Source organism: Nyctibius grandis, chromosome 16 (genome assembly GCF_013368605.1).
Source record: "Nyctibius grandis isolate bNycGra1 chromosome 16, bNycGra1.pri, whole genome shotgun sequence".
NCBI lineage: Eukaryota > Metazoa > Chordata > Aves > Nyctibiiformes > Nyctibiidae > Nyctibius > Nyctibius grandis.
This window is the reverse complement of record NC_090673.1, coordinates 11,023,313-11,046,893: the sequence shown is the minus strand read 5'-3', so window position 1 is coordinate 11,046,893 and position 23,581 is coordinate 11,023,313. Positions and strand designations below refer to the sequence as shown.

The following is a 23,581-nucleotide window of genomic DNA, read 5'->3' as shown; positions in this document are numbered from 1 at the left end:
GCCCCGCCCCGCCGGGCGCTTCCGGGGCAGGCGGCGGCGGCGGCGGCGGCGGGGGGTGGGACACGATGCTGCTGCTGCGGGGGCGGGCGGCGGTCCCGCTGCTGCGGGCGGGGCCCGGTTCCCCAGGCAAGTGCCCCGTCCCCCGCGGGCAGCCCCAAGGGCGCCCGGGCGCTGCCCGCCCCGTCTCCGTGCCGGTCCCTCACCCCCCGCTCCCCGCAGGCCGAGCCTGGCTGAGCCGCGCCGAGCCGCGGGCCCGCGGGGGACGCCGCGGGGAGCAGGAGGAGGAGGAGGAGGAAGGGCACTGCCAGCTGTACCCCGGGCACATCCCCACCAGCCCGCTGCAGAAGGCGCTGCTGGCGGCCGGCTCGGCGGCCATGGCCCTCTATGACCCCTACAGACACGGTAAGCCCGAACGACGGGAGCTCGTTTCGCCCCGGGGCCGGGTTAACGTCCAGCAAACCCTGCCCCGTGTCTCCTGGGAGTTTCTCAGGAGACTTTATTTCTCCTTCTGTTGGGTGAGACGTTTTGTAATGGGGCAAGTGCAGGGCTTGCACTTGTAGGTGGAAGAGAGGGGTGAGGAACCCCAACTCCACCCTGAAATCTCCTCATGACCCCCTATGATGCCACCCAGCCCCATCTCATTCCTCCTTGGTCCAGGTCTCATGCCTGCTCCTACATCCCTTCCTGTGGGTGACACCAGGGCAGAGCAGCCCTGAGGCTGAAGGTCCGTGGTTTGTGGGGTCCCTGCTTTGCCACAGGCTTCCTGCCTGCTCCTGCCCAAAGGGGTTTGTTGCCCCATTTCCTCACCTGCCAACCGAGGACAGAGGAGTGTTGCAAAAACCGCTCTTGGGTCATGCTCTGGTCTCTCTTTCAGACATGGTGGCAGTTCTCGGGGAGACCACAGGCTTCTTTGCGCTGCCCAAGCTGCGAGACAAGATGAAACACCACCCTGAAGGTTACCGCATCCTCCAGTGCGTCCCTGCATCCCTCCCTCCCTCGCCGCATGGTTCGTGGTGGGGAGGGAGCCACGAGGCCAAGCACGTTCCTTGGGCTCCGTGAAGGGAGAGCCCTGTGCTCCCCAGCTTGAAAGCAGCACAAGCATGTTGTTAGCTCTAACACTCCAGGTTGTTTATTTTAATTTATTTTTAACGATCACAAGGGCCCCGTGGCAAGTCTAAGGGCAAGAGCACAGCAGCTGCTGGGCCCAGCCCTATTTCAAGCGTTGCTGTCTGTGTTCTGCTTCACTGCTGGAACTGGTAGATGCCAACGCGAGGAGAAGCAGCAGCAGGCGCAGGGGAGAAATCCATGGACGTGGTGGGTTTGCTGAGCAGCGATGAAAACCCACCACATCCATGGATTTCTCCCCTGCGCCTGCCTCTCCTTGCATTGGAGACTTTGTCTACACTGGTCTGCCTCCTCCTTAGACACCTCTGTATTTTCTTGCCCGGCACCCACAGCATCTCCCCAAGCTGTGAAATGAGGCCACTTCTTGTCTTCCTTGTTAAGACTTGATCACTTTTGCTTCCATGTCTGCAGGGACTTGTCGAGCACAGCGAGGCTGAGGACCAGGAGGGACTTTGAGTCTCTTGTTAACCAAGATCTTACTGTCTGCTTGCCCTCTCCCTGCTCCTTGTTACGTGTAACACCGGCTGCTTGTGTGTCGTTTGGGTTGTACCACAAAGGGGCTGGGGAAAAAGGTGCTTTTTGTCATGTGTTCGTGCAGAGTGGCCTGATCCTGGCTCTGGATGCTGACCCGGTAAAGCACACGGAGCACCAGGATGGGGCTGAGACCCAGAGGAACTGCCCAGGGAGAGGGGACAGCAAAGGCACCAAGGGCTGGGGAGAGATGTCCCCGCCTGCTCCTTGCCCTGTGGTGTTGCAGGGATTTGCAGCGGTCTGATTTGTGCACACAAGTCTTTTTTTTTAATTCCCCAAGCTGCTGAGGTCCCTTTGACACCACATACACAAGGAAGCGTCTGCAGCCAGGGGGAAGCTGGTGCTAGTGCTGCTTATCCCCCTGGCACTCTGCTCCAGGAGCTGAGCAGCTCCTGGATCCACTGCAGCGCTTTTATCGTGGGAAGAATTTATAGTGTGTATGGAAATAAAAGAGCTTTTGTTTAGTTCCAGGGCTGTGAGGCACCCATTTACCAACAACCTGGAAAGGGAGACCTTGCTGTGCGTGGCTGCCACGTGGCTGGTGGTAAAAGCCTGAGCAGGAGAGAAATTAAATCTGCATTTAGAACAAATTCCCTCCCCTTTTTAGGGTTGTTCCTTTGAAGCTCTGGCTGCTTTGCAGGGCCAGTAAAGAGCTTTGCTACCCCGGGGCTGTTGCTCAGGGCTATGCCTGGCTGGCAGCCGGCACAGCAGAGTTTCGGTACGGGGGACACCGGTGTTTTTTCCAACCAGAGTTGCTACAGTGGCACAGGATGAGAGCTCTTGTATTGCCAAGGCTTCAGGTAGATCCTTTAAGCAATTTGTGTCCCAGCCTCAGCAACAGAAGTAAGGACAGTGCTATCCCTGCAGCGAGCAGCCAGGATCCATGCAAGGAAAATGCCCAGGAAGGGCAGAGGCAGGGGATGGGGGTTTCCAGGGGCTCCTTTTCTCCAGGACCCCCCTGCTGTGGGTTTCACTGGGAGACTCACCGACCTGTGTTTCGCTTTCAGGGAACGGCCTCGCATCCGTCTCTCCACCCTGGACATGGCCGGGCTGCGGGGGCTGCCGGATGGCTCGCTGGGCCGGGAGTACGTCCGGTTCTTGGAGGACAACGTGAGTGTGGGGCGTCAGGGTGCGAGCGGCTGGAGTTGATGGGAGCTGGGAGCACGGATGTGCCTTGGAGGGAGAGTGGAGCCATGGAGAAACCTGCGGGGGAACCCTCCGGGAATGAGGGGGCGTCGGGGGGACGGGAGGAGATGCTGGGTGTTGGACGATGCTGGATCTGTCACCCGTGCTGCGCAGTCCCTGGCTTTCATCTATGTAAATGACACTGACCCCCTTCATTAGGGACTGTGAGGTGTGCTGTTGGAGGGGACTACGTATTGCTGTGCTTAAAGAACGGGGCCAGAAACTTGAGGCTTGGAAGGGGCTGAATTGGACCTCTTTGGATTTGCAGAAGGTTTCTCCAGACACCCGGATGCCACCCAAGTTTGTTGATGATGAAGAGCTGGCGTACGTGATCCAGCGGTACCGGGAAGTCCACGACCTGATGCACACCCTCCTGGGCATGCCCACCAACATGCTGGGTGAGTGGCAACGGGCTCGGGGGGCTGCACTGCCAAACCCCACTGATGGTGCTCGGCCACCTGACCCAGGAGTGGAGCGGGCTGGGCCGGTTGGACTCCCCGATCCTCAGCCCGGGGAGGTGTGCGGGGAGGTTTGCATCATCACTGGCCTGCATCCCTGGCTCTGTGGTGACTGAGAGCCCGCGGGATGTCACCTTTCCACTGCTGGGAGATGCTCTGCCCCAGCCCTGGGTGCAGGCAGCTGCTGGGTGGGTGTGTGGGTGTTTGCTGCCTGGTGGGGAGGGTGGCACCAAGGGAGAGATGTTTCGCAAGCTCTGAGCAAAGGCAGAAGTGGGGGGTTCCTGGTTGCTCCTTATCTGTGTCCCCGTGTCCTTTGCCCTCATTTTGAGTCTGACTCAATAGCAAGCCGAGGCTTGCTGGAGAACCGGCGTGTCAGGTCTCCTACGCAGGCTTTGGCTGAGCCCCGGCGGCATTTGTGAAAGGTCTGTCCCGTGCTGAGAGACGGGGAGAGCCGTGCGGGGGATCAGGCTGAGCCAACTGCATTAAGGGAGCCGGCCTGCCCAGAAGGTGTTTCCCAAGCTTGTGGGGCATTAAATGTGGGGTGCTGCTGCCCCGGGGGCCCCGGGCCGTCCCTCTCGGGTGGGTGGTGCATGACGAGGCTCGTCCTGGCATGGGATGAAGCCATGGCCAGACTGGGGAGGCATTCCTGAGTCCTGCCGCGGAGGCGGGGGGGACGGGTGCGTGGCCACCCTCGGGAAGGTCAGATCGTGCAGCCTGACCGCATGGCCCTGGCTGGCCCTCGGCCTGGGCGCCCTGCCCGCTCACAGCCTCCCTGCTCCCTCCCAGGCGAGGTCGTGGTGAAGTGGTTCGAAGCCGTCCAGACGGGGCTGCCCATGTGTGTCCTGGGAGCGGCGTTCGGCCCCGTCCGTCTCAGCGCACGGTAGGCACCGGCGCCGGCCCATGAGGAGGGACTCGCTGCCCTGGGGACGCGCCAGCCTGGGTGATGCTTTCCAGTGTCCTCTGGGGATGAAGAGGGGACACTGCTGGTTTGGAGGGTGGCAGCGAGACGGGGATCGCTCGTGTGAACCGTCTGCTCTGCCCCCATGGCCCAGGGAAGCGGCGGCGGCGGGAGGCACGGCTTTGCCTGGCCGCTGAAGCAGAACCTGATGCCTCATCTGTTTCCAGCTCTGACTCTCCCGTGCCCGGCGGGAGGAGCGATGCCCAGGCCTGGCTGCCCTTGGCTGGGCACATGTTGAGAGCCAGTAGGACCCTTACCACGCTGGCGGCTGTTCCCTGCCCCAGCACTTCTCTTTTGGTGGCCCAGCACAGTTTGGGGAGTGCAGAACCTGAGGTGTGGTCTTGGGTTTGCTGCTGACTGTAACCTTCCCGGCACACCGTCCTCTTCTGTGCCTCAGTTTCCCCCGTGAGATGAGCAGGAGGGATGCTAGAAGGGTGGAGGGGTACATGGGACACATGGGTTTGGCATCTGCCTGCAATGGGCACTTGGAGAAGGAAAACAAAAACAAAAACACGGAAATCAAAACTGTCACCTCCTGTATCGTTTGTTCCAGAAAGCTGCAGGTCCTGGCCACCGAGCTGGTCCCCTGGGCGATTCGGAGCGGGCGCAACGCCAGCTGTATCCTGAACATCTACTACGAGCAGCGCTGGGAGCAGCCAGTGGAGTCCCTGCGGGAGGAGATCGGCATCTTCCCTCCCCCGGCCATTCGAGTGTGAGAGCTCAAGCACGGGGAGGGGACAGGGGGTCCCCGCTGGCAGACAGCAGCTGTCCCCGCCACACTCCATCTCCTCCTGCCCAGGAGCGCAGCGTGGCTCTGCTGCCGGCCGCCACGGACCCAGGGGCTGAGTTTTCTCCTGCTAAGAATTGGCACCCTCCTGTTGGTAGAGGCCAAGTGGCACCGCCCGGTGCCATGACAAAACTTGACCCATTTTGCTGTTGTGGTTTGGTGGAGGGACGGCAAGTCCTGCCGTGCCTTCGCCAGCTGGGTCTGGCTGCTCGGGTCTCCCGGCAGCAACGCTCCGGTACGGATGCTCCGAAATGCTGGGATGGGGCGGGAGCAGGGCTGGTTTGTAACACACCGGGGCAAACCTCTGCCTTGGCCTTCTGCAGCTCTGGGGCTGTGTGGGTAAATCCCTCCTGCCACCCTCCACGGGAACATCGAGGGTTAAAGTCTCGGGGCTGCCCTGGACTGGAGCTAAACCAGGAATTTACAGAGCAGCCCAGGGGCAGGTTTGGTGTGTGCAACAGTGAAATCCCATCTTATACTGGTGCCTAACTGGTGTCTTGGTGGGTCACATGGGATGTGCCTCACGCCTTGGAGACCAGGCGGTGCGTGATTGCACGCCCACGGGAGCAGGCAGGGAAATACCTTTGGATATTGTCCCCACTGGACTGGCTGTTCCAGGCTGCCGTGTCTCCCTGTAGTCCCTCCCCATCCAAACTGCTGAAATCTGCGTGATTGCGCTGGGTTTTCGGTCGGAATCCTCCCCTCCTGGGGTAACAAAATGACACGACTGGGAATAAGAGGCTGAATCCTGAGAGCACGGAAACGGCGGCTGCTTGCACGGCGTCTGGGAGCTGATTGCTGTCTGGGGTAATTAAACAAGGCTCCAGACTGCCAGTGGCTGGAGCGCAGAGCTGTCGGATGCGAGGACAGAGAGCCACAAGGCCGAGGGCTCTTTGTACGTGTGGGTTTGCTGTTGAAATTCCTTCCTGCTTAATAAAATCCACGGTGGAGCTTGTGGTTCGTTACCTCTCTCCTTCCGCCCCATCTCCCTTTCTGAGGGGGAGTTCTGCTGTGAAACCTCACCCCTCCTTGGCTCCGGCAGGGTCTGCTGCGGTGGTGGGTGATGGCAGGGCCCGTGTGTGGCCACACATCCCCAGGGACCGGGGCACAAAACGGGCTCTGGAGCCGCATCGTTCCAGCTGGGGTTTGGGGGTGCGGGGCTGTTGAGTGGCTCCTTGCAGTGGTCGTCACAGAAAGGCCCGGACGGGAAGATCGGGGTGCGGAGCAGGAGCGGGGCAAGGCTGGGGGCTTCCTAAAGTGATCCTCGTTCCCTGGGGAGGGAGGGGTGCTCTGACTGGGGTCCTTTGGTGGTCCTTGGGGAGGGAATTGTGGAGCCGGGGGACATGGCATTGTTCTGCTGTGAGCTTCACTGGCCCCGTCCTGGTTTCCCCCCAGGATGCTGGAATGGACGGGCAGGAACAGGAGCTGTCAATGGGACCAGGGGTCGGAGTTGCTCCATCCCAGGAGGCTGAGCAGGGGCAAAACTCTTGGTTTTGGGGCTACGTTCAAGAGCAGGCAGCGGGGCAGAGGGACTGGCTTCCTCCCAGCTTCCCCTGACTCCACGCTTTCAACTTCTCCCTCCACTCCGCACCCCAGGTTTTTCTCCCAAACCAGGCTCACGCCTCCCCTTGGCCTCTGGAGTTACTTCAAGCAGATAATAAAGGATATCATCTAAATACATCCTTCAGCTGCCGAAAAACACACAGGCTGGGAGATTGTCCTATTGCACTGGTCAAAATGAAACAAGTGTTTGGCCCTAAAACGACCCAGAAATACGCTTTTGTGCATCGGAAACGTGTCGGAGCTTTGGGCTGGTTAAACCGAAGGGAAGCAACGATTCGCCCCTTCCAGCAGCGGTCAAGGAAACGTGGGAAATGACAGTTGTGCGAGAGGGTTCCGCTGCGCGTTGGGTTACGCAGCGTGGTTGTGCCGCCTTCATGCAGCCGCGCGTTGCTCGGGGTCGGTGCCAGCAGTACAGAAGTGGCACGGCGTGTCGTTCTGAACGGCACCTGCTCGGCCGGGTCACGGGACGGCCGCCGCGCTCCTGTTCGCCCAGTCTGCGAGGAGGAGGGCGGGCGGCCGGGGGGGTTTTGGCAGGTCAGGCACAAGCCACGTGAAAACGCTTTGGTTTTGGGGACACACTCGCTGTGGACAAGTGGCAGCTCTGCCGCCGCCACCAGCAGCTGCTGAGGCCGCTCTGGGGGTGCGATAACGATAAGCGCGAAGGAGCTGATGCTGCTGCAGAACCGCGCGGACCCGCCGGGGTCGGTGCCGGTTCACGGACCCCCGGGAGGGCCTTGCCCGCAGCTCCTCTCCCCGCGGGGTCTCTCCCCTCGTCCCCGCCGCCCGGGCCGCACCTGGCCCCGCTCCGAAAACGGGACCCCCCCGCGGAGGGCAGCCGGGCTCCGGCGCGGCGGCAGCGGTCGGGGGTGGCGGCTCTCCCCGGCCCGGTGCAGTCGCGGAACCCGGTGCGGAGCGATCGCCGCTTCCCGGCGGCAAAACGCGACTCTGGTGGGACTCGAACCCACAACCTTTGAATGACTCCCGTCACACGCGCTAGAAGTCCAATGCGCTATCCATTGCGCCACAGAGCCCTCGGTCTGTCCCGCCGCCATCACCGCCTCTTCCCGCCGCGCCGCCCCGCGCCCCGCCCCGCCCCGCGCCCCGCCGCTGCCCGGGACCGCACCCGCCGCCGAGGGGCCGAACCGGGGGCGCCGGGCGGGACTACAGCTCCCGGCGGGCCGCGCTGCACGCCCCGCCCCGCTCCCGTGCCGCAGCGGCGGGCCCGCCCCGCTCCCGGCACCGCGCCCGGTGCAGGTGGCCGGGCCGCAGCGGACGCGCCGGAGCCCGGTAAGAGCGCGACATCGTTCTCCCCCGCCTCTTCCGTGACCTCCCGGCACCGCTCGGCTCCGCCGCGGCGGCCACGTTGCCTCCCCGCCGGCGGCCGGGCGGGGCCGTCGCGGCCCACGGCCTCCTCATGAGGCACCGCGGGCCTGCGGGCGGTACCGGGGTCCCTCAGCGCCCCCCCGATCTCATCATGGGGCACCGGGACCCCTCAGCCCTCCGGTGTCACATGAGGCACCGGGACCCCTCAGCCCTCCGGTGTCACATGAGGCACCGGGACCCCTCAGCCCCCCCGGTCTCCTCGTGAGGCACCGGGACCCCTCAGCCCCCCCCGGTCTCCTCGTGAGGCACCGGGACCCCTCAGCCCCACCCCGGTCTCACTTGAGGCACCGGGACCCCTCAGCCGGCTGCCGGGCGGGCTTCCCCTGCGGATACCGTCTCTCCCCGGGCGGTTCCCAGGCCTGGCCGGGTTAGGGGAGGGAGGATTCCAGCTGGGGTGTGAGGCCCCGACGGGCCTCCCCGTCCTTCTGCCCCCGTAGGTGGGGCGGGGGCTGTGCTGCTCGCCCTCCGTGCTGGGCATGAGCCCGCCGGCCCCGGGGAGGGATGGGGAGGGCGTTCGCTCGTCCCCATCACCCTGCCCAGGCCCGAGCTGGGGGGACACAGGTGCCTCCCCAGCTGCTTGAGGTGCCTCTGGGGGTCTCTCAGCCCCTGGAGCTTGACCGTTAGTGCTGGGGCTTCTTGGAGCCCGGTCACCTGCCTGTTGTCCCCCCTCTGCTGCCACCTGCTCCCCAGGCGGGTCCCTCTGCCCAGCTCTCTGTGCCCCCGGGTGATGGATCCCTACGGTTTGCCTTTATGCCCGCTGGCTGTGGAGCTACAGGCAGCTCTTAATTTTCTCTGTGCTGATGCAGCTAGACAAGACCTGAATCTTTAACAGCAGGGCTGGAGGTCTCTGGGAGTAATACACCGGTTATCTCTCGGTAATCTCTCACCGGTGTGAGGCAGAGATGTGAGCAGGGGATAACAGGGGCCTGTCTGAGCCTGTCCTGCCTGCAAGTGGGAGATTAAGCACCTTGTTGCCCACACAGTGTGGCTTCCCCCGCCGCTGGCTCCCCACGTCTGTCTGTTTGATGTGTGTAACGAAGGGCTCGGGTCTTGGCCGAGGCACAGTAGTTTGATGGTGATCTGACAGTTGCCCTGTTTAAGTGTGGAGAGAGGCTCCCAGGCAAAAATGCAGCGGGTCCTGCCCTGCTAAAAGGCCGAGGAACTGTGTTGTGGGACCTCAGGCCTGGGAGGTGTTTGGTGGAGGGAGCTCAGAGGCTGCTGGCATGAGCAGGGATCTCTGGGCAGGGGCTGCGGATGGAGGGGGGATGTCCCCAGGCCCCCAGCCAGGAGCAGCATCCTGCGCTCTGGTGCATCCCTGTCTGCTGCTGGTGGCACGGCTCGGAGGTGAGACAGCCTGGGTGACATGCCAGGGTATGGTGACCACGTGGCGCTGCCTCGGCTCCCACCCTGCCAGCATCTTGTACCAAACCCGCGGAGGCTCCGCGGACCTGGGGGAGCTGCACGGAGCAGAGGGAATCCTGCAAGCCTGGCTCCCGGCCCCATCGACTGTGGCAGAGCCCATCCAGGGCTGCCAGCTTTGGAGCTGTGAATCCACCTTTAAGAGGGAAAGGGAAATGACGGGAGTGTTTCCTTCCTCTTTGGTCTGTGTCCATGCCAGGAAGGACCAGTTTTATCTAGGAGCCCTTGAGCTGCAAGGGTCACGTTGCTGTCACTTTTCTCTGCCCGATGCTGTCACCCGAAAAGAGCCTTTGCTCGATCGTGGTCCCCTGCGAGTCTCGGAGCCACGTCTGGGGTGTGTTCGGGATAGGGACAGAGGTGCTGGGTTTGGGGGACAAGTGCCAGAGACTGAGTTGCCATCCCCAGGGCATGGGACAGGGGTCTGGGTGCTCCTGGCAGCAGCAGACCTTGTTCTGCCCACTCCCACCTGGCCAGGGCATGCCTGTGCCTGGCCTTGTCCCCGGCCCACCCTGGCAATGTCTCCGGCAGAGCCAGGCCAGGAAACTGCCCGCCGACACGAGGGTTTGCAAACACGAGCACAGCTCAAAGGACTGAGTTTCCTGTCCCTGTTCCTGTCTGAGCTGTGTCGGGGAGCATGTGAAGCTGGAACAGCCATGCTGGCTGTCCTGGAGAGCTGGTGCTGGGGGCCTGGTAGACCTGGGTTATGGGGACAGAGGGATCCTTGGGGTAGGGAGGGATTTGGAGCTGGTCTTTGCCAGGCTGGGAGTGAGGGGCTGAGCCAGCCCTGCCTGGCACCGCCCTGGTGCCTGCCAAACATCTCTACGAGGTCTCCTGCCGTGACTCCACTCCCACATCTGTGAAGTGGCTTTATCCTGCATCTCGCGCTGCTGGGGCGCGGCTGTGCCCCTGGCTGGTGTGCAGGATGTGGCTCCCCAGGTGGGAATGGCTGGGCTCTCCGCTGGCACTCAGCGGGGCCTTGGAGGCAGCTTAATTGGAGGCCATCTCCAAAGTCCGGTAAAGTTACATCTCCGGCAGCTCTGGGCTGCTGGGTTACGTCCTCGCTGCCAGGAGGAGCCGTGACTCAGGGACCTCATCCAGGAAATTGGGGGCTGCCAACGCATCCCCCGCCCACGGGTTCATTATCACCAAGTCCAGTGTGTGTGGGTTGATGGCCGTGGTTTCTCTTTCTCCGCAGGCCACAATGCTGCGTCTGGCTGCTTTTGCAGCGCTGCTGCTGTTCTTCAGGGTCAGTCTGGAGCTGTCCTGGGCCCAGGCCATCCCCGCTCTCTTCATCTTCTACCTGGGATCGGGCGGATGGGACTTCTTCCACATATTCATCAAGACAATACGAAGGGATGTCACGTAGGTGTCCTGGCTGGGATGGCCTGACCTTCCACCCTCCCCTGGCCTACTGCTCTGCCCTGGTGTACGTGTGAGCGCAGCCCCCAGCTCCTTGCACAACCCTGGGTTTATGCTGGCACCTGGCCCAGCTGGAAGGTGATCTCCCTCTTCCGTACCTGGGCAGCTCCAGACTCTTGGGCAAAGTTTTCACAGGAAAGATAGATTTCAGCTGAGCTCTGAAGTCTAGTGACTGTCCTTGTACTTCACCCTGTCCCTAAAGCTGCTGGCGTGCTACCAGGTGCCTGTGCAGGGTCAGTTCTGAGCTGGTACCAGGCTGTGCCAGCTCCTGGCAGGGATTTGTGGGGAGGGAGCGGTGGCACCTCTTGGAGAGCACCCGAGGCTCAAAGATGCCCCTTTGGTCAGGGGACATCCCTGTCTGCAGCCTTCCAAAACACATCCCTCCCTGGCCTCCATCAGTTTCTGGCTATAAGCATCTTTGCAGAGGAGCTCTGCCAATGTCCACACGGCTCAGGGGAGTACCCAGAGCTGCTGCTGACCTAGAGTAGGGCCTGGAGCAGTGCTGGGCTATTGCAGCTCCTGGCAAGGTCCTCGTGCTGTGCTGGCTTTGCTGGAGGAAGTGGTTTTGCAGGGGTCACTGAGCAGCTGCCTTCTTGCTCCCCTTCCTTTGGCAGCACGGGGCTGGTCCTGTTGCGGGTGAAGTGGCAGGTATGGAGGCATGTGAGGCAGAAGAACACAATTGCCAAGATCTTCCAGAAGACTGCGAGCAAGTATCCAGAGAAGACAGCGCTGATCTTCCAAGGCACGGGCGAGAGCTGGACCTTCCGGCAGCTGGATGAGTATTCCAACCGGGTGGCCAATTTCTTCTACAGCCAAGGCTTCCGCTCTGGTGATGTGGTGGCCCTTTTCATGGAGTCCCGCAATCAGTACGTGGGGCTGTGGCTTGGCTTGGCCAAGATTGGCGTGGAGACCGCCCTCGTGAATTCCCACCTGCGCATGGAGGCCTTGCTTCACTGCATCACCATCTCCAGCTCCAAGGCTGTGGTTTTTGGGGTGGAGATGATGGAAGGTGAGGGGCAGGCAGGTGCGTCAGGGGTGATCTGGTCTGGGAGGATGCAAGGATTTAGTGCTCCTTTCCTGCCTACCACAGAGCAGGGATCTGGAAGAGAGTGGGCAATTGAATTATCCAGGAAATGGATGGTTGTTTTTCTTGTTGGTCTCTTTGGCCACTGGGCAGGATCTGGAGATGGGCAGGATCTGGAGTTCAGTGCTGTCTGGCTCCCAGGCCGGCCAGCCTGGGTGTGAGGATCCTTCCCTGTGCCTCTGGGGTCCATCCCCTGCATGGAGACCCGAGCTGCACTGGGCTGGTCCTGCCCCGCTGCATGGGACGAGGCTCCCCTTGCTCTCCGTGGCTGTTAGCCACATCCCTGAAGCACCTTGGCTCCAGCTCCTCATGTGTTTCAGCCCACACCTCTTGAGATTGATGGTGTCAACAGTCCTCTTGGCACCAAAGAGGTTTTGGTTGGGGAGAGGCGGAGAACAGGATCTTCTAGTCCCTGAAGAGGCCTGGGCTGTGGCCCCAACATCTGTTAATCATAGGAACGACATCTGCCTGGGATGGTTGTCAGCCCTTTGGGGACTCTGACGAGCACAGCGAGGGTACTGCTGCCTGGGGCAGTGTCTTCCTGAGACTGTCTGGGAGGGCAGGGGGTCTTTGTGCTGTAAAGGCCCTGCAGTCTCTCTCCACCTCCCCTCTTTACTTTCTCAGCAATGCAGGAAGTGCAGCCCTCCCTGGAGAAATCCATCCATCTCTTCTGGTCCGGGGAAGGAAGCCCCGAGTCCCCACTTCCTGGTGCAAAACACCTGGACCCCCTCCTGCAGATGGCCCAGCGGCACCAGCCAACCCCACCTGATAAGGGCTTTCTTGGTATGTGGTCAGCTCTTGGGGGCCAAACTCGTGGAGGTGTTTCTGTGGATTACCCAGTTACAACACTGGCAGGAACATCTGCTCGGGGTGCCGATGGCAGATGTCTGCAGCAGGGCCTGGGGCGTTTGGGATGGGTCTTACTCTGGTGTCTGAAGCCTGGCCCTGTGTGGAGCAGTATCCTGCAGTGTCCAACAGACTTGATCTGCCCGGGGTGAACCCAGCACGTTCTTGGTGTTCTCACAGAAAGTTTTGGCTCAACTGGCACGAGCAGAGTGTATAAATTTGACTTGTCCCCCTCTCCCCGTTCAGCCAGCTCCTAGATTGGGTGTGTGACCTTGTCTCCTCATTGCTTTCCAGATAAACTCTTCTACATCTACACCTCTGGCACGACGGGGCTGCCCAAGGCTGCCATTGTGGTGAACTGCCGGTAAGGGCAGGGGCTGGGGGGAGGACGGGGCTGAGCTCTGTCCTGTCCTAGCACAGCCCCTCTGGCCCTGCTGCTGACGTGCCCCTTGCCCTCCCGCCCCAGGTACTTCCGCATGTCCAGCTTGGTTTTCTACGGTTTTCGCATGAGACCCGACGATGTGATATACGATTGCCTCCCGCTCTACCACGCAGCAGGTAACGGAGCCCTGCGTGCCAGGATTGTCCCTTCCCCTCAGCTAAGCCCGGGGCTCGGGCCGGATGCTGGTGCAGCAGCAATCTCCATGTCGAGGAGGAGCTGGCTGCTGCTGGCAGTGTCGGACCGAGGCGTTCCTGTTGCCCTGGGAGCCAGGAATCGATCTGGCCGACCTTTGGAGTGGGGAGTGTGTGTGGGGAGGGTGATCCCCGCTCCCAGCCTGGCTGCAGAATAGCTGCACCTTGTTGCTGCTCCCTGTGGAGAGTCGGGGGGGAAGGGGAAGCGGTGCCCACCTGGCTGGCCGAGACGTGCTGGGATGTCTGGGTGCAAAGTGCTGCCCCAGGTCTTGCTGCCACATGTCTCCTCCCCGGTGCCTGTGGTCCTGGGGGCTTTGGCTGGCTGAACACCAGTCTGCTATGAGCCAGCGCGTGGCATCCACCTTGCCCTGACAGGCCTCTCCCTGAGTGGGCTGAGCTGGAGGTTGTCAATCAATCAATCAATCAATCAATCAGGTTGGAAGAGCCCTCTGGGCTCATCAAGTCCAACCATTGCCCTGACACCACCATGTCAACTAGACCATGGCACTAAGTGCCGTGTCCAGTCTTTTCTTAAACCCCTCCAGAGATGGTGACTCCACCACCTCCCTGGGCAGCCCCTTCCAATGGCTGATGACCCTTGCTGAGAAGAAATGCTTCCTAATGTCCAACCTGAACCTCCCCTGGTGAAGCTTGAGGCTCTGTCCTCTTGTCCTATCGCTGGTTGCCCGGGAGAAGAGGCCAACTCCCACTTCACTACAACCTCCCTTCAGGTAGTTGTAGACTGCACTAAGGTCACCTCTGAGCCTCCTCTTCTCCAGGCTAAACACCCCCAACTCCCTCAGCTGTTCCTCATAGGTCAGACCCTCCAGACCCTTCACCAGCTTGGTCGCCCTCCTCTGCACTCGCTCCAACACCCCAACATTTTCCTTGAAGTGTGGGGCCCAGTCTGAGGACTGAGGGCTCTCCTGGCTGCCTCTCCACAGGGAACATCGTGGGGGTCGGGCAGTGCCTGCTGCAGGGCATGACAATTGTCATCCGCAAGAAGTTCTCGGCCTCGCACTTTTGGGAGGACTGCATGAAATACAACTGCACGGTGAGACCGTGAGGCAAGGGGCCAGCCGGGACTGGGGAGTGAAGCCTGGGGATCTGTGCTGTGCTGGGGAGAGCACAGCTGCTGGAAGAGGGGGAGGCCTGGACCAGTTCTACCTGTCCATCCCAAAGCACCTTCCAAGGTGCTGGGGCTCTCCTTCCCATCTGGGGTGGTAACTCCACATGTCCAAACCCTTCCCGTGCTCAGCATTAGCCAGGAGGTCTCGGACAGGTTTCTCAGACTGGAGGAGTGGGTTAACCGGGGAGGGATAGGCACTGGCCAGGCTAGCAGGACTCCTGGATTTTACAGCAGCCTCTTTAGGGGACTTGGGGCATGTTGTGCTGTTCGTACCTGCCCTGAAGAAACCCCAAACACCCCAGGGTCTGGCGGAGGGGTCCGAGTGATTCTTTCCTCTCCGTCCCTCCCAGATTGTGCAGTACATTGGGGAAATCTGCCGCTACCTGCTGAACCAGCCGTACCAGGAGGCGGAGCGGCAGCACCGGGTGCGCATGGCGCTGGGCAACGGGCTGCGTGCCTCCATCTGGCGGGAGTTCATGGCTCGCTTCGGCATCGCCCAGGTGGCCGAGTTCTATGGGGCCACCGAGTGCAACTGCAGCCTGGGAAACTTTGACAACAACGTAAGGCCCCACCACCCTCCCCGTGTCCCAGAGGGTGCCTGCAGGACTGGGCAGGGTTGGAAACACAGATGGGCTGTTTGCTCCTGGTTCCTTGCTCGAAGAGGCTTGGCGTGGGTTGCCATCTGCCTGGAGGGGGTTTGGCTGTTGTGCAGTGGCAGCTCTCTGGTACCCTGGGTGTGCGTGGGCAGCGGGCTCAGGAGCAGGAGAGCTGTCCCTGCTACCCACAGCTCTGAGCTCTGTCTGTTCTAGGTTGGGTCGTGTGGCTTCAACAGCAGGATCCTACCAGGCGTGTACCCCATCGGCTTGGTGAGGGTGGATGAAGACACCATGGAGCTGATCCGGGGACCAGATGGTGTCTGTATCCGTTGCAAACCAGGTGAGGGCAACCACAGGGGTGAGCCTCCTCAGCCCTGTGTGAGTCTTTCCTGATACTTCAAGAGAATTTACCTAGGGTTGAGTCTCTGCTGGGTTAAACCCCACCAAACCCATTAGACACCCTTTTTTCTTGGGTGCGGGTGGTCGCTGCCCCCCTTCATCCCCTCTTTTCTCCCTGCAGGGGAGCCGGGGCAGCTGGTGGGCCGCATTGTCAAGAGCAACCCCTTGCAGCACTTTGACGGCTACCTGAACCAGTCAGCCACCAACAAGAAAATCGCCAAGGACGTGTTTACAAAAGGGGACACTGCCTATCTCACAGGTGAGGCAAGCAGGGCCCTTCCATCCGCTGAGAGCAGAGGAGAAGGGTACCTGGGTGGGCGTGGGGGCTGTCCCAGGCTAGTGGCACTGCCCTGAGATGCTCCAGGGTTGCTCCTGGCCCCTCTGACACCTCATTTTTTGCCTATTCCTCACTTTTCTGTAGGGGATGTCCTGGTGATGGACAAATACGGCTACATGTACTTCAGGGACCGCACCGGGGACACATTCCGCTGGAAGGGGGAGAACGTCTCCACCACAGAGGTGGAAGGGACGCTGAGCCGCATCCTCAACCTGACGGACGTGGTGGTTTATGGGGTGGAGGTCCCAGGTAGCTGAGAGGGAAGAGGACGATGGGGGGGAGGCAGGCGGGCCTGTGGCACCTGAATGTGAGCGTGTCCTGCACGTCCAGATCGATGTGTCCTTTTGCAAGAGGCTGGACCGAGGTTCCCTGTGGGCGAGCTGGGAGAAGGCCACCGGGGATGTGCCTAGTGGGAACCAGAGGGTTCCCTCCCTTCCCTCCGGCTTTGGTCTGATTCTGGCTGGTTTGGAAGGACCCTGTGTCCTTTCTGGACCGGCTGCAAGTGCCTCCTCTGGGAGGAGGTGACCGTGACCGCGGGGTGTCGCTGGAAGCCGTGGCCGCAGGGCAGTGACACAGCCGGTGACACAGCCGGTGACACGGCCAGACCCGCCAGCGCTTCGGTACAAAGCGGGGTCTGTGCCAGGGGCCCTGCTGCTGCGGGGCAGGGGGAGATGATGCTACAGAGACCGTGTGTCTGAGTGCTCTCCCTTCCTCCCTGCCTCTTAGGGATCGAAGGGAAGGCAGGCATGGCAGCCATCGCTGAGCCGCACGACTCCTGTGACCTGGAAGGCTTCGCCAGCGAGCTGAGAAAGGCCCTGCCGCTGTACGCCCGGCCCGTCTTCCTGCGGTTCCTGCACAAGGTCTCCAAGACAAGTGAGCCGTGGTGTGCACGCTCGCGCTGGGCATGGAGCTGGGCAGGGGAAACCTGGTTATGGGGGCCGATGTGCAGTAGGGTCAGGATGGAGCCCCCCTGCCCCATAGAGCACGGGGCTGGACCCAAAGGCTGGATCTGGGGCAGCGCAGGTGCGGTGGGGATGGGAGTATGTGCAGCAGGTGACCCCTCGTTCCTCCTTCTCTCCCCGCTCCAGGCACTTACAAGTTCCAGAAGATGGAGCTGCGGAAGCAGGGCTTTGACCCCGCGCTGGTGAAGGACAGGTTGTACTTCCTGGACTCCAGGCAAGGCCGTTACCTGCCGCTGGACCAGGCAGCGTTCGGCAGGATCCAGTCGGGACAGCAGAAGCTATAACTGGTGGGGCTCAAGCAAGGCACTTCCCCAAACCCTGCTGGGGAGAGGGGGGCAAGGCAGGCACTGGGGAAGAAAAGGTTCAAGGAGCGATATAGAGGCAAGCTAGAGATTCTATTTGATGGGTTTCACAGACAATGGTTTAGGGGGAACACAGAGGGGACCAAGGGGACGGGGATGGTTACATACCAAAGCATAGACTCATTATGGCTTTATTTTCTACTTGGTACAGCGGTGGTGGTCCTGTGCCATGGGAGGGGCAGGGCTCCGGCCAGTTGAGGAGGGGTGGGGTGCCCCTGCCATTCCACTTTGCTTTTTCTCTCTTTCCCTCCCTTTTCCTGCCTGCAGCAACCCTTCCTTGTGAAGGCCATGAAGGGACCAGTGCTGGGCTCTTTCCCCACTCCTCCACCAAGCAGCCAGATCCTCCTTGGCACAGGGCCCCGCTGGCAGAGGGAAGCTGGGTGCCAGGCGCAACCTCTGCCCACTGCATGGCCCCGCTCGTGTGTTTCTGCTGTGAATTGGGGGAGCAGGGTAGTGCTGGGCTCCAGAGAGGGACAGGGACGTTTCTGCCATGCCTTGCTCCCTCCTGGAGATGACATTTCTATTTTTCACAATCACACGCACATTATATTATATTATATATATATATTATACATGCTGAGGTTTTTTTTTTTTTCAATCTTAATTTATTGTCTGTACTTTTGAATGTGTCCCGGGTTTGTGCAGTAGGTGGAGGAGCAGCCCAGACCTCTCCTCTCTTGGAGAGCTCTTTTCTCTCACAGGGAGATGGGACACTCATCTGGGACTGATTCTCCTCTTCCAGCGTGGGTGCAGCCATGTATGTCCTTGTGGCCTCACTCCATGGTGAAGGACATGAGCGAACCCTGCTATCTTGTGGACACTTCTCTGGGTCTCTTACTTCCACCTTTCGTGGACGCAGCCTTGTTTCATGCACCTTCTTCCTTGCAGAAAGCAGGTGGGAGAGTGGGAATGAAGGGCTTGGTTTGCCTTCGCTTAGACGTGCTCAGCACCACGGAGTGGCTCTTGGGGCTTTCCTGCTGCGATGCCTGTGCCCTGAACGCAGGAGGCAACTTGCCTAGGGGAGAGAAGGTCCTCTGGAGGGTGGTCTCTCTGAGAGCCTAACTTCTTGTGCTCTGCGTCCCTTCCTGCAAGAGCCCTCCCTGTCTCCACCGCAGGAGACGAGCCCTGAACTGAAATGTCCGTGTTAAACACCTGACTTGCGCTATGTGAATTCCCCGCGTTGTGTCCGATGTGAAACAGCCTTAGCAGCGATGTCCAATTCCAGTCCTCAGAGACCGTGCAGAAACATCTGTTCCAGAGAAAACTCTGGGTTGGGGGTTATTTTTCTTATGATTTATTTTTATGCTTTTATCAGGGTTACTCCTTAAAATTATATCTGTCTTTTGTGAGAGCAGGCTGTGTCTGCTCTTCTAGCTGTGCTTCCACACCAACGTACCTGCCTGCCTCAGTCTGTCCTGTCCTCACGATTAAATGCGAGTATGGGCTACGCTGGAGTTTCCTCCCTCTTCCTTGCCAGTCCTGCTGTGTGTGGGGAGGTGAGGGACTGTGCTGTTTTGGGAACCTGGGAACTGCCACTCCAGAGCACAACCTTCCTGTGTAGACTTTAGCTGCTCTCGGAGCAGGGGGAAGCAAGCCCCTTGCTCCTGGGTTTGATGACTGGGGGGAAAACAACCTATTGATGAGACCCTCCCCAGACCCCTCCACCAATTCCCCGCTCCCCCTTCCTCCTCGTCCTGTTCTCAGCGTTGCCATCCCAGTTGGTCCTGGCCCAGTTCTCCCTGTTCACCCTGGCACGTTTGGCTCCTCTGCCCCTCTCCTGTTCCTTCTTTCTTCTTCCCGCTGCTTCTCTCCATGTTTTGCCACACTTAACCTCCCAGCTCATTTCTGCCCTCACAGACAAGTTTTTTGGTACCCATGCCCTTCCCTCACGGCCAGAACCAGCTTTTAGACCCTCCGCATCCAACCCTGGGGACAGGAGAAGCCAGCTCCTTCATGGTATGTGGGTACCAGGGAGAAATGTCTTGCATGAACCTGGGTGAAGTGTGGTCTGACACTGCTCCTGGAAAGGTGCAGCTCCTGGGACAGCTTCTGTCCCAAAGCAGCTCCCCAGCTCAGGGGAAAAGAGGTCTCAGCCCTGCAGTGCCCACAGGGCTCAGCCTTCAAACGAGGTGGCTTTGCATGCAAGGGGTCATATTGGGGGGCCTGGGTTGTCCCCCAGCCTGGGAGTCTGATGCAGAGTGTGCAGCCATGGCTGCTGCCTCTGCAGATGTTCCGGTCCCTCTTTCGGACGCTGTTCCTCTCGCAGCCGCCTGTGGAGGGCAGGCTGGGCTCGGCAAACGGCTCACCTCGGGGCGAGGGGGCTCTTCAGGGGCTCCCCTGGGGGTTCACAGTCCCCCCGAGGGGTTCCGAGCCCTGGGAAGCTGGGGGGGGCACAGGGTGCTGGGAGCAGGGGGGTTACCTGTGCTGGGAGCGGGGGGGTTACCCACGCAGGGGACAGGTCAGACCCTGCCTGAGGTGGAGAGGAATTTTTGGGTACAGATGATGGTGCTGGGGGCGGCAGTCCCAGGTGCTGGTGTTCCCCTCCGCTCCGGTTCCTGACCCGAGCGTGTGCTGGCGGAGACTTCGGCAGCACCGAGGTCGCCCCGTTGCGCCAGGCGGGTGGTGGGCAGCGACCCAAACCTCCCAGCCTCTGCTAAAGGGAATGGGTGAGAGCTTGGCCTCCCCGAAGGCATCTGGAGATGGATGGTTTGAAGTGATACAGGAGGAGGTGGGAGCGCAGCTCGTCCTTCCTGGAAGAGATGGCCGTGCTGCCCTGCACGCAACGCTGCTCTGAAGGAAGAGGGGACGTGGAGCAAGGCTCAGCGCTGTGTTTCCGTCTGTCCGAGAGCAGGTTGGGTGAAAAAAGCCAAGCGAATTCTGCATTCAGAAACATTCAATTCATTAAACATGGGTGCAAAGGGCTTCGGAAGCTTATGGAAGCATGGCTGTTATTTATTTGCAAGTAAACCCATCCAGGTGGATGCTGGCTTGTGTTGTTGGGCTTTAGAGATGGATGGGGATTATAGCACAGCTGAGGCCCCAGCAAGGAGCAGGATTTAGCCCTTGCTGGTGCCGGCACAACCGAGGGGCTGAGCCCTGGCCGGAGCATAGCAGGGAGCTCACCCTGAGCCCTGCGCTCGCGGCCGGCTGTGGTGGGGAGGAGGGTTGTAGTTGGGTGCAGGCAAGAGGAGCAGGATCCCCCCTCTCCAGGGTGAGAGGTCCTGTTCTGGGGAGATTCTCTGTGCCGGATTTCCCAGGGGGTTAAAAGTGGCAGCTCCGGTCCCCGCTGGAGATCTGGTGGCTGGGGACAAGTCACCGTTTGCGCTGTGTTTGTCCTTACTGAGGAGGGTCGTGTCGCGCTTGGCAGCGCTTGGAGACTCCCTGCAAAACCTAGCTACACCAATTAGAGTTTTTCCGCTGCCTCTGCTTTGGGTTGAAATCCTGGGGCCTTTTGAAAGTCCAAGCTCCTCTGGAAAAATGAAGCTTTAGTGCAAGCGTCCCTGAAAAGCTCTGAGCCCAGGTACTGAGCCTTGGATCGGTGCTGGGACAAAATCCTCCCAGCAGAGAGGTGTTTGGAAAGAAGCAGCCAGTGCTTAATCAGAGTCTGATTTTTTTTAATTTCTTTTTATTTGTGCAATTTTAAGAAAGAAGCTAATTGAATCCTCTTTCTATGATTAGAGACACCTTGTGAGGCTTGTTTCTCTCCTTTGATCAATAAGCTAGTCTGGCTCAACAGCTGCATATAGAAAGAAGTACTGTATATAAAGTATGAGGTAGTATTCTTCTTTTAATTAAAATACTTAAAAAGCTGTTCACATGAGGTTAAGCAAACATTCAGATCCTTTCCTGGGTTATTATTAGCCTATTAATTTAAGCAAAGCCAAAGAGCTTTACAAACCAAACGTACTTTTCACCATGGAGATGCCTGCTTCTCCCAAGCCCTTCACCCTGAACAGTGACAATAATACTAAGAAAAATAATGCTGCAACTTTCTCTCTGGTCAGCATCTCTTTCCAGCTTTAGGTCCAGCTCAGCCAGGCCAAGCCTGGTGTACAAAACTGGAGTGTACTCTAGCCTAAATGCAGGCAGGGGCTTTGCAAGCTGCTCAGGACCTTTCTGGGTGAAATTAATTTCTGCTGCTGATTGTCTGTGACAATCTTTAACGCTGCATCTCTCCAGCCTCCTCCTGCCACTCTTGGTGTGCTGGAGTCTTCCCAAACAACGCCAGCCGCCCGCTCCTCCGCACGCTGGTGAGCTAGCTTTGCCTTTAAGCAGCAACAAGGAAATATTCAGGGCTAAAGAAGGGCCTGTCCTTTGGTGCACTCTTTAGAAATGGAAATACACGATTCCCCTGAGTGGTTCCAGTGTAACCAGGAGCAGGGGCCAGGGACGGCTTCTCCCCCTCCAGTTTGAAGGGGCTGTGTTGCAGGGGATTCCACCAAAGTGATGGGCTGTGGAAAGCACCTGCGTCTTGTCTTCCTGCGTGCGGCAGGGAAGGGACGGTGGCTTTCCTCCTCGAAGCAGAAAGGCTTCACTAGGGAAGCAAATGTCTTTAGGGCTGTTTGCTGCCTAGCTCCTGGACAGCACGGGCTGGCCAGGCTGTGCGGCTGGGTGAGGTTCGGGGAGCAGGGGACGGGTCCTGCTCTGCTCTTTTCGACCCTGGCCTGTTTCAGTGGCAAATCCCACCCTCCAAAATAACCTGGGGTTTGACCCTCTTTTCTCCTGGTTAATTAAAATCCATAGGTACAAATGGTGCCAGGCCAGGCTCTGGGAGAGCTTTGGGCAGTTGGGGTCATGCAGTACAGACTGGCAGCCCAGGAATCGCAGGCAATGGTGACTCTGTCCGAGGCCGGGACATCCCCCTGCTCAGGAGGGGGATCGTTGCCCAGATCTCCACAGATCCCTCGCCAAATGATCCCAGGCTTGTGAAGTGGGATACGACCCCTGCTATGCCGCATCCCCCTCCTCAGTATGGCCCTGCCTTCCTCTAGCCCCGTCCTCGAGGGTGCTGAGCAGCCCTCCCCAGCGACACCAGCATCACACCAGCCCGAGCAGGAGTTGGGGTCTGATCCTGCCCTGCAGTTGACACCTCCCAGGGCCAAGGAAGCAGCAAGAGCCTCTCTCCTCGCCTCTGGCCATCCAAGTGGCCTCCGGCTTGGCGCAGGAAGAGGCTAACAGCGGCGGGCGAGTCCCCTCCTCAGCTCGGGGTATCACTTTCAGCTATTCTGAAGGTTAAACGCCTGTTTAGAGCTCCCTATTGAAGGCAGAGCCGGGGGTGCGGCATTGTTCGGCCGCCCTCCCGCTTTGTCTGGCCTCTTTCAGGGATGCCCTGAATGGGAAGCGGCCCCCCCAGCCCAGCACCCCGGCAGAAGGGCTCCTGGGGGAGAGGCGCTTCCTCCCTCCCGCCCTAATGACATTCAGGCCTCCATCGGTTCAGCTCCCGCTTTCTTTCTGCTGCAGTTTAACCCGGGCACAGAGGCCGGGCTCCATCTTACTGATCTCTGCTTGACACCCAATTACCACATGAATGGGAGAGAAAGGCTGCAAAAGGCTTTAACTCCCACTGACCCTCCTTCCCCTCTGCCTGCTTCCCCCTCTCCCCATCCTACCCCCTCGCCTTTCTCCGGCCGAGGGAGTTCAAAACTGAGACGGGGGAAATCAAACAAAGCCCCGAGTAAGGAAACCCATTGTCACCGCCTCCGCGATGGCTCCCCTTTCGCCAGCTATTGTTCCCCTTGAAGTTTGACTTGCTGTGTGGAAGGATGCGAGCAGCTGTTTGCGCATTCCCCTGATGTTTTATTGAAAAATAATTGAATCGTCAGTTCGGGGCTCTCTGATAAAATGTTTCCTCATAGCACCAGGCCCCGCTGTATTTATAAACTACGTTTCCCTGTAAAACGTGATGGCGACCTAAACCGTTTCCTCTAGAATAAACCCTCTGCAGAGGGACCAAGGCATGCCCCTTCTGCGCTCGAGGGGAGAGAAAAAGCATGCAAATGGCAGGGAAAAAAAAAATCCAGGACTGAGACAAAAGACATTAAACCTTCTTTATTGCCAGGCTCAGTTTCCAACCTGTTCTTTTGTTTGGTGCAGTTGACTTTGCGGGAGGGGAAAGGCGGGTGCAGCCGCAGCACCCTGGTCGGCTGCCTCTTGCCCCACACAACCAGGGCGAGCACCACAGCTACCGGGGGACGCGTGGTCCCAGCGTTGTTCCACGCTTGGGACCAAGTGAGGGACCTGTCGTGGAAAACTGGATATAAAAAAAGAGGTTTGGCTTAAGGAAAGCGCAGTGACACATCCCTGGGTTTGAACAAGAAGCCAGCGTGTTACAGCGAACCGAACCCGGGGTACACATTCAAGGCAGGAGCCTTGTCTTTTCCTGGTTTTGCTTTATGTACCTGTTTA

The 23,581-nt window shown here is 59.7% G+C and overlaps 2 protein-coding genes and 1 non-coding gene across 5 annotated transcripts; 2 read left to right on the top strand and 1 right to left on the bottom strand.

Moving 5' to 3' along the window:
* Positions 1-41: 41 nt before the first annotated feature.
* On the top strand, positions 42-5,994 carry COQ4 (coenzyme Q4). Of its 3 annotated transcripts, XM_068413919.1 has the most exons (7): positions 59-126; positions 220-402; positions 875-971; positions 2,664-2,766; positions 3,110-3,239; positions 4,086-4,179; positions 4,811-5,994. In XM_068413919.1, the coding sequence occupies exons 1-7, from the start codon at positions 66-68 to the stop codon at positions 4,971-4,973; spliced, it is 831 nt and encodes a 276-aa protein (XP_068270020.1). In that variant the 5' UTR covers positions 59-65; the 3' UTR covers positions 4,974-5,994. The 3 variants fall into 3 exon arrangements, with proteins under 3 accessions (XP_068270019.1, XP_068270021.1, XP_068270020.1); XM_068413918.1 differs by having other exon boundaries at positions 42-402; XM_068413920.1 differs by lacking the exon at positions 4,086-4,179 and having other exon boundaries at positions 42-402; positions 4,811-4,973.
* A 1,553-nt stretch (positions 5,995-7,547) lies between these two features.
* Positions 7,548-7,638, bottom strand: TRNAR-UCU (transfer RNA arginine (anticodon UCU)). Its single transcript is given in 2 exon segments — positions 7,548-7,583; positions 7,602-7,638. It is a non-coding gene; the product is annotated as a tRNA-Arg (tRNA).
* A 198-nt stretch (positions 7,639-7,836) lies between these two features.
* SLC27A4 (solute carrier family 27 member 4) lies at positions 7,837-18,589 on the top strand. Its single transcript, XM_068413922.1, has 13 exons — positions 7,837-7,894; positions 10,605-10,771; positions 11,443-11,837; positions 12,537-12,695; positions 13,053-13,122; positions 13,225-13,316; positions 14,336-14,445; positions 14,871-15,080; positions 15,330-15,456; positions 15,637-15,774; positions 15,937-16,101; positions 16,579-16,725; positions 16,941-18,589. Exons 2-13 carry the CDS (start codon positions 10,611-10,613, stop codon positions 17,096-17,098), a joined length of 1,932 nt encoding a protein of 643 aa, XP_068270023.1. The 5' UTR covers positions 7,837-7,894; positions 10,605-10,610; the 3' UTR covers positions 17,099-18,589.
* The last annotated feature ends 4,992 nt before the right edge of the window (positions 18,590-23,581 follow it).

Excerpts from the sequence above, each read along its gene's own strand:
- COQ4 (XM_068413918.1), top strand. The coding sequence starts at position 66 with ATGCTGCTGCTGCGGGGGCGGGCGGCGGTCCCGCTGCTGCGGGCGGGG. Across the intron at positions 972-2,663 it reads GAAGGTTACCGCATCCTCCA|GGAACGGCCTCGCATCCGTC; the intron begins GTGCGTCCCTGC and ends TTTCGCTTTCAG. Across the intron at positions 3,240-4,085 it reads CATGCCCACCAACATGCTGG|GCGAGGTCGTGGTGAAGTGG; the intron begins GTGAGTGGCAAC and ends GCTCCCTCCCAG.
- SLC27A4 (XM_068413922.1), top strand. The coding sequence starts at position 10,611 with ATGCTGCGTCTGGCTGCTTTTGCAGCGCTGCTGCTGTTCTTCAGGGTC. Across the intron at positions 12,696-13,052 it reads ACCTGATAAGGGCTTTCTTG|ATAAACTCTTCTACATCTAC; the intron begins GTATGTGGTCAG and ends ATTGCTTTCCAG. Across the intron at positions 13,123-13,224 it reads GCCATTGTGGTGAACTGCCG|GTACTTCCGCATGTCCAGCT; the intron begins GTAAGGGCAGGG and ends CTCCCGCCCCAG.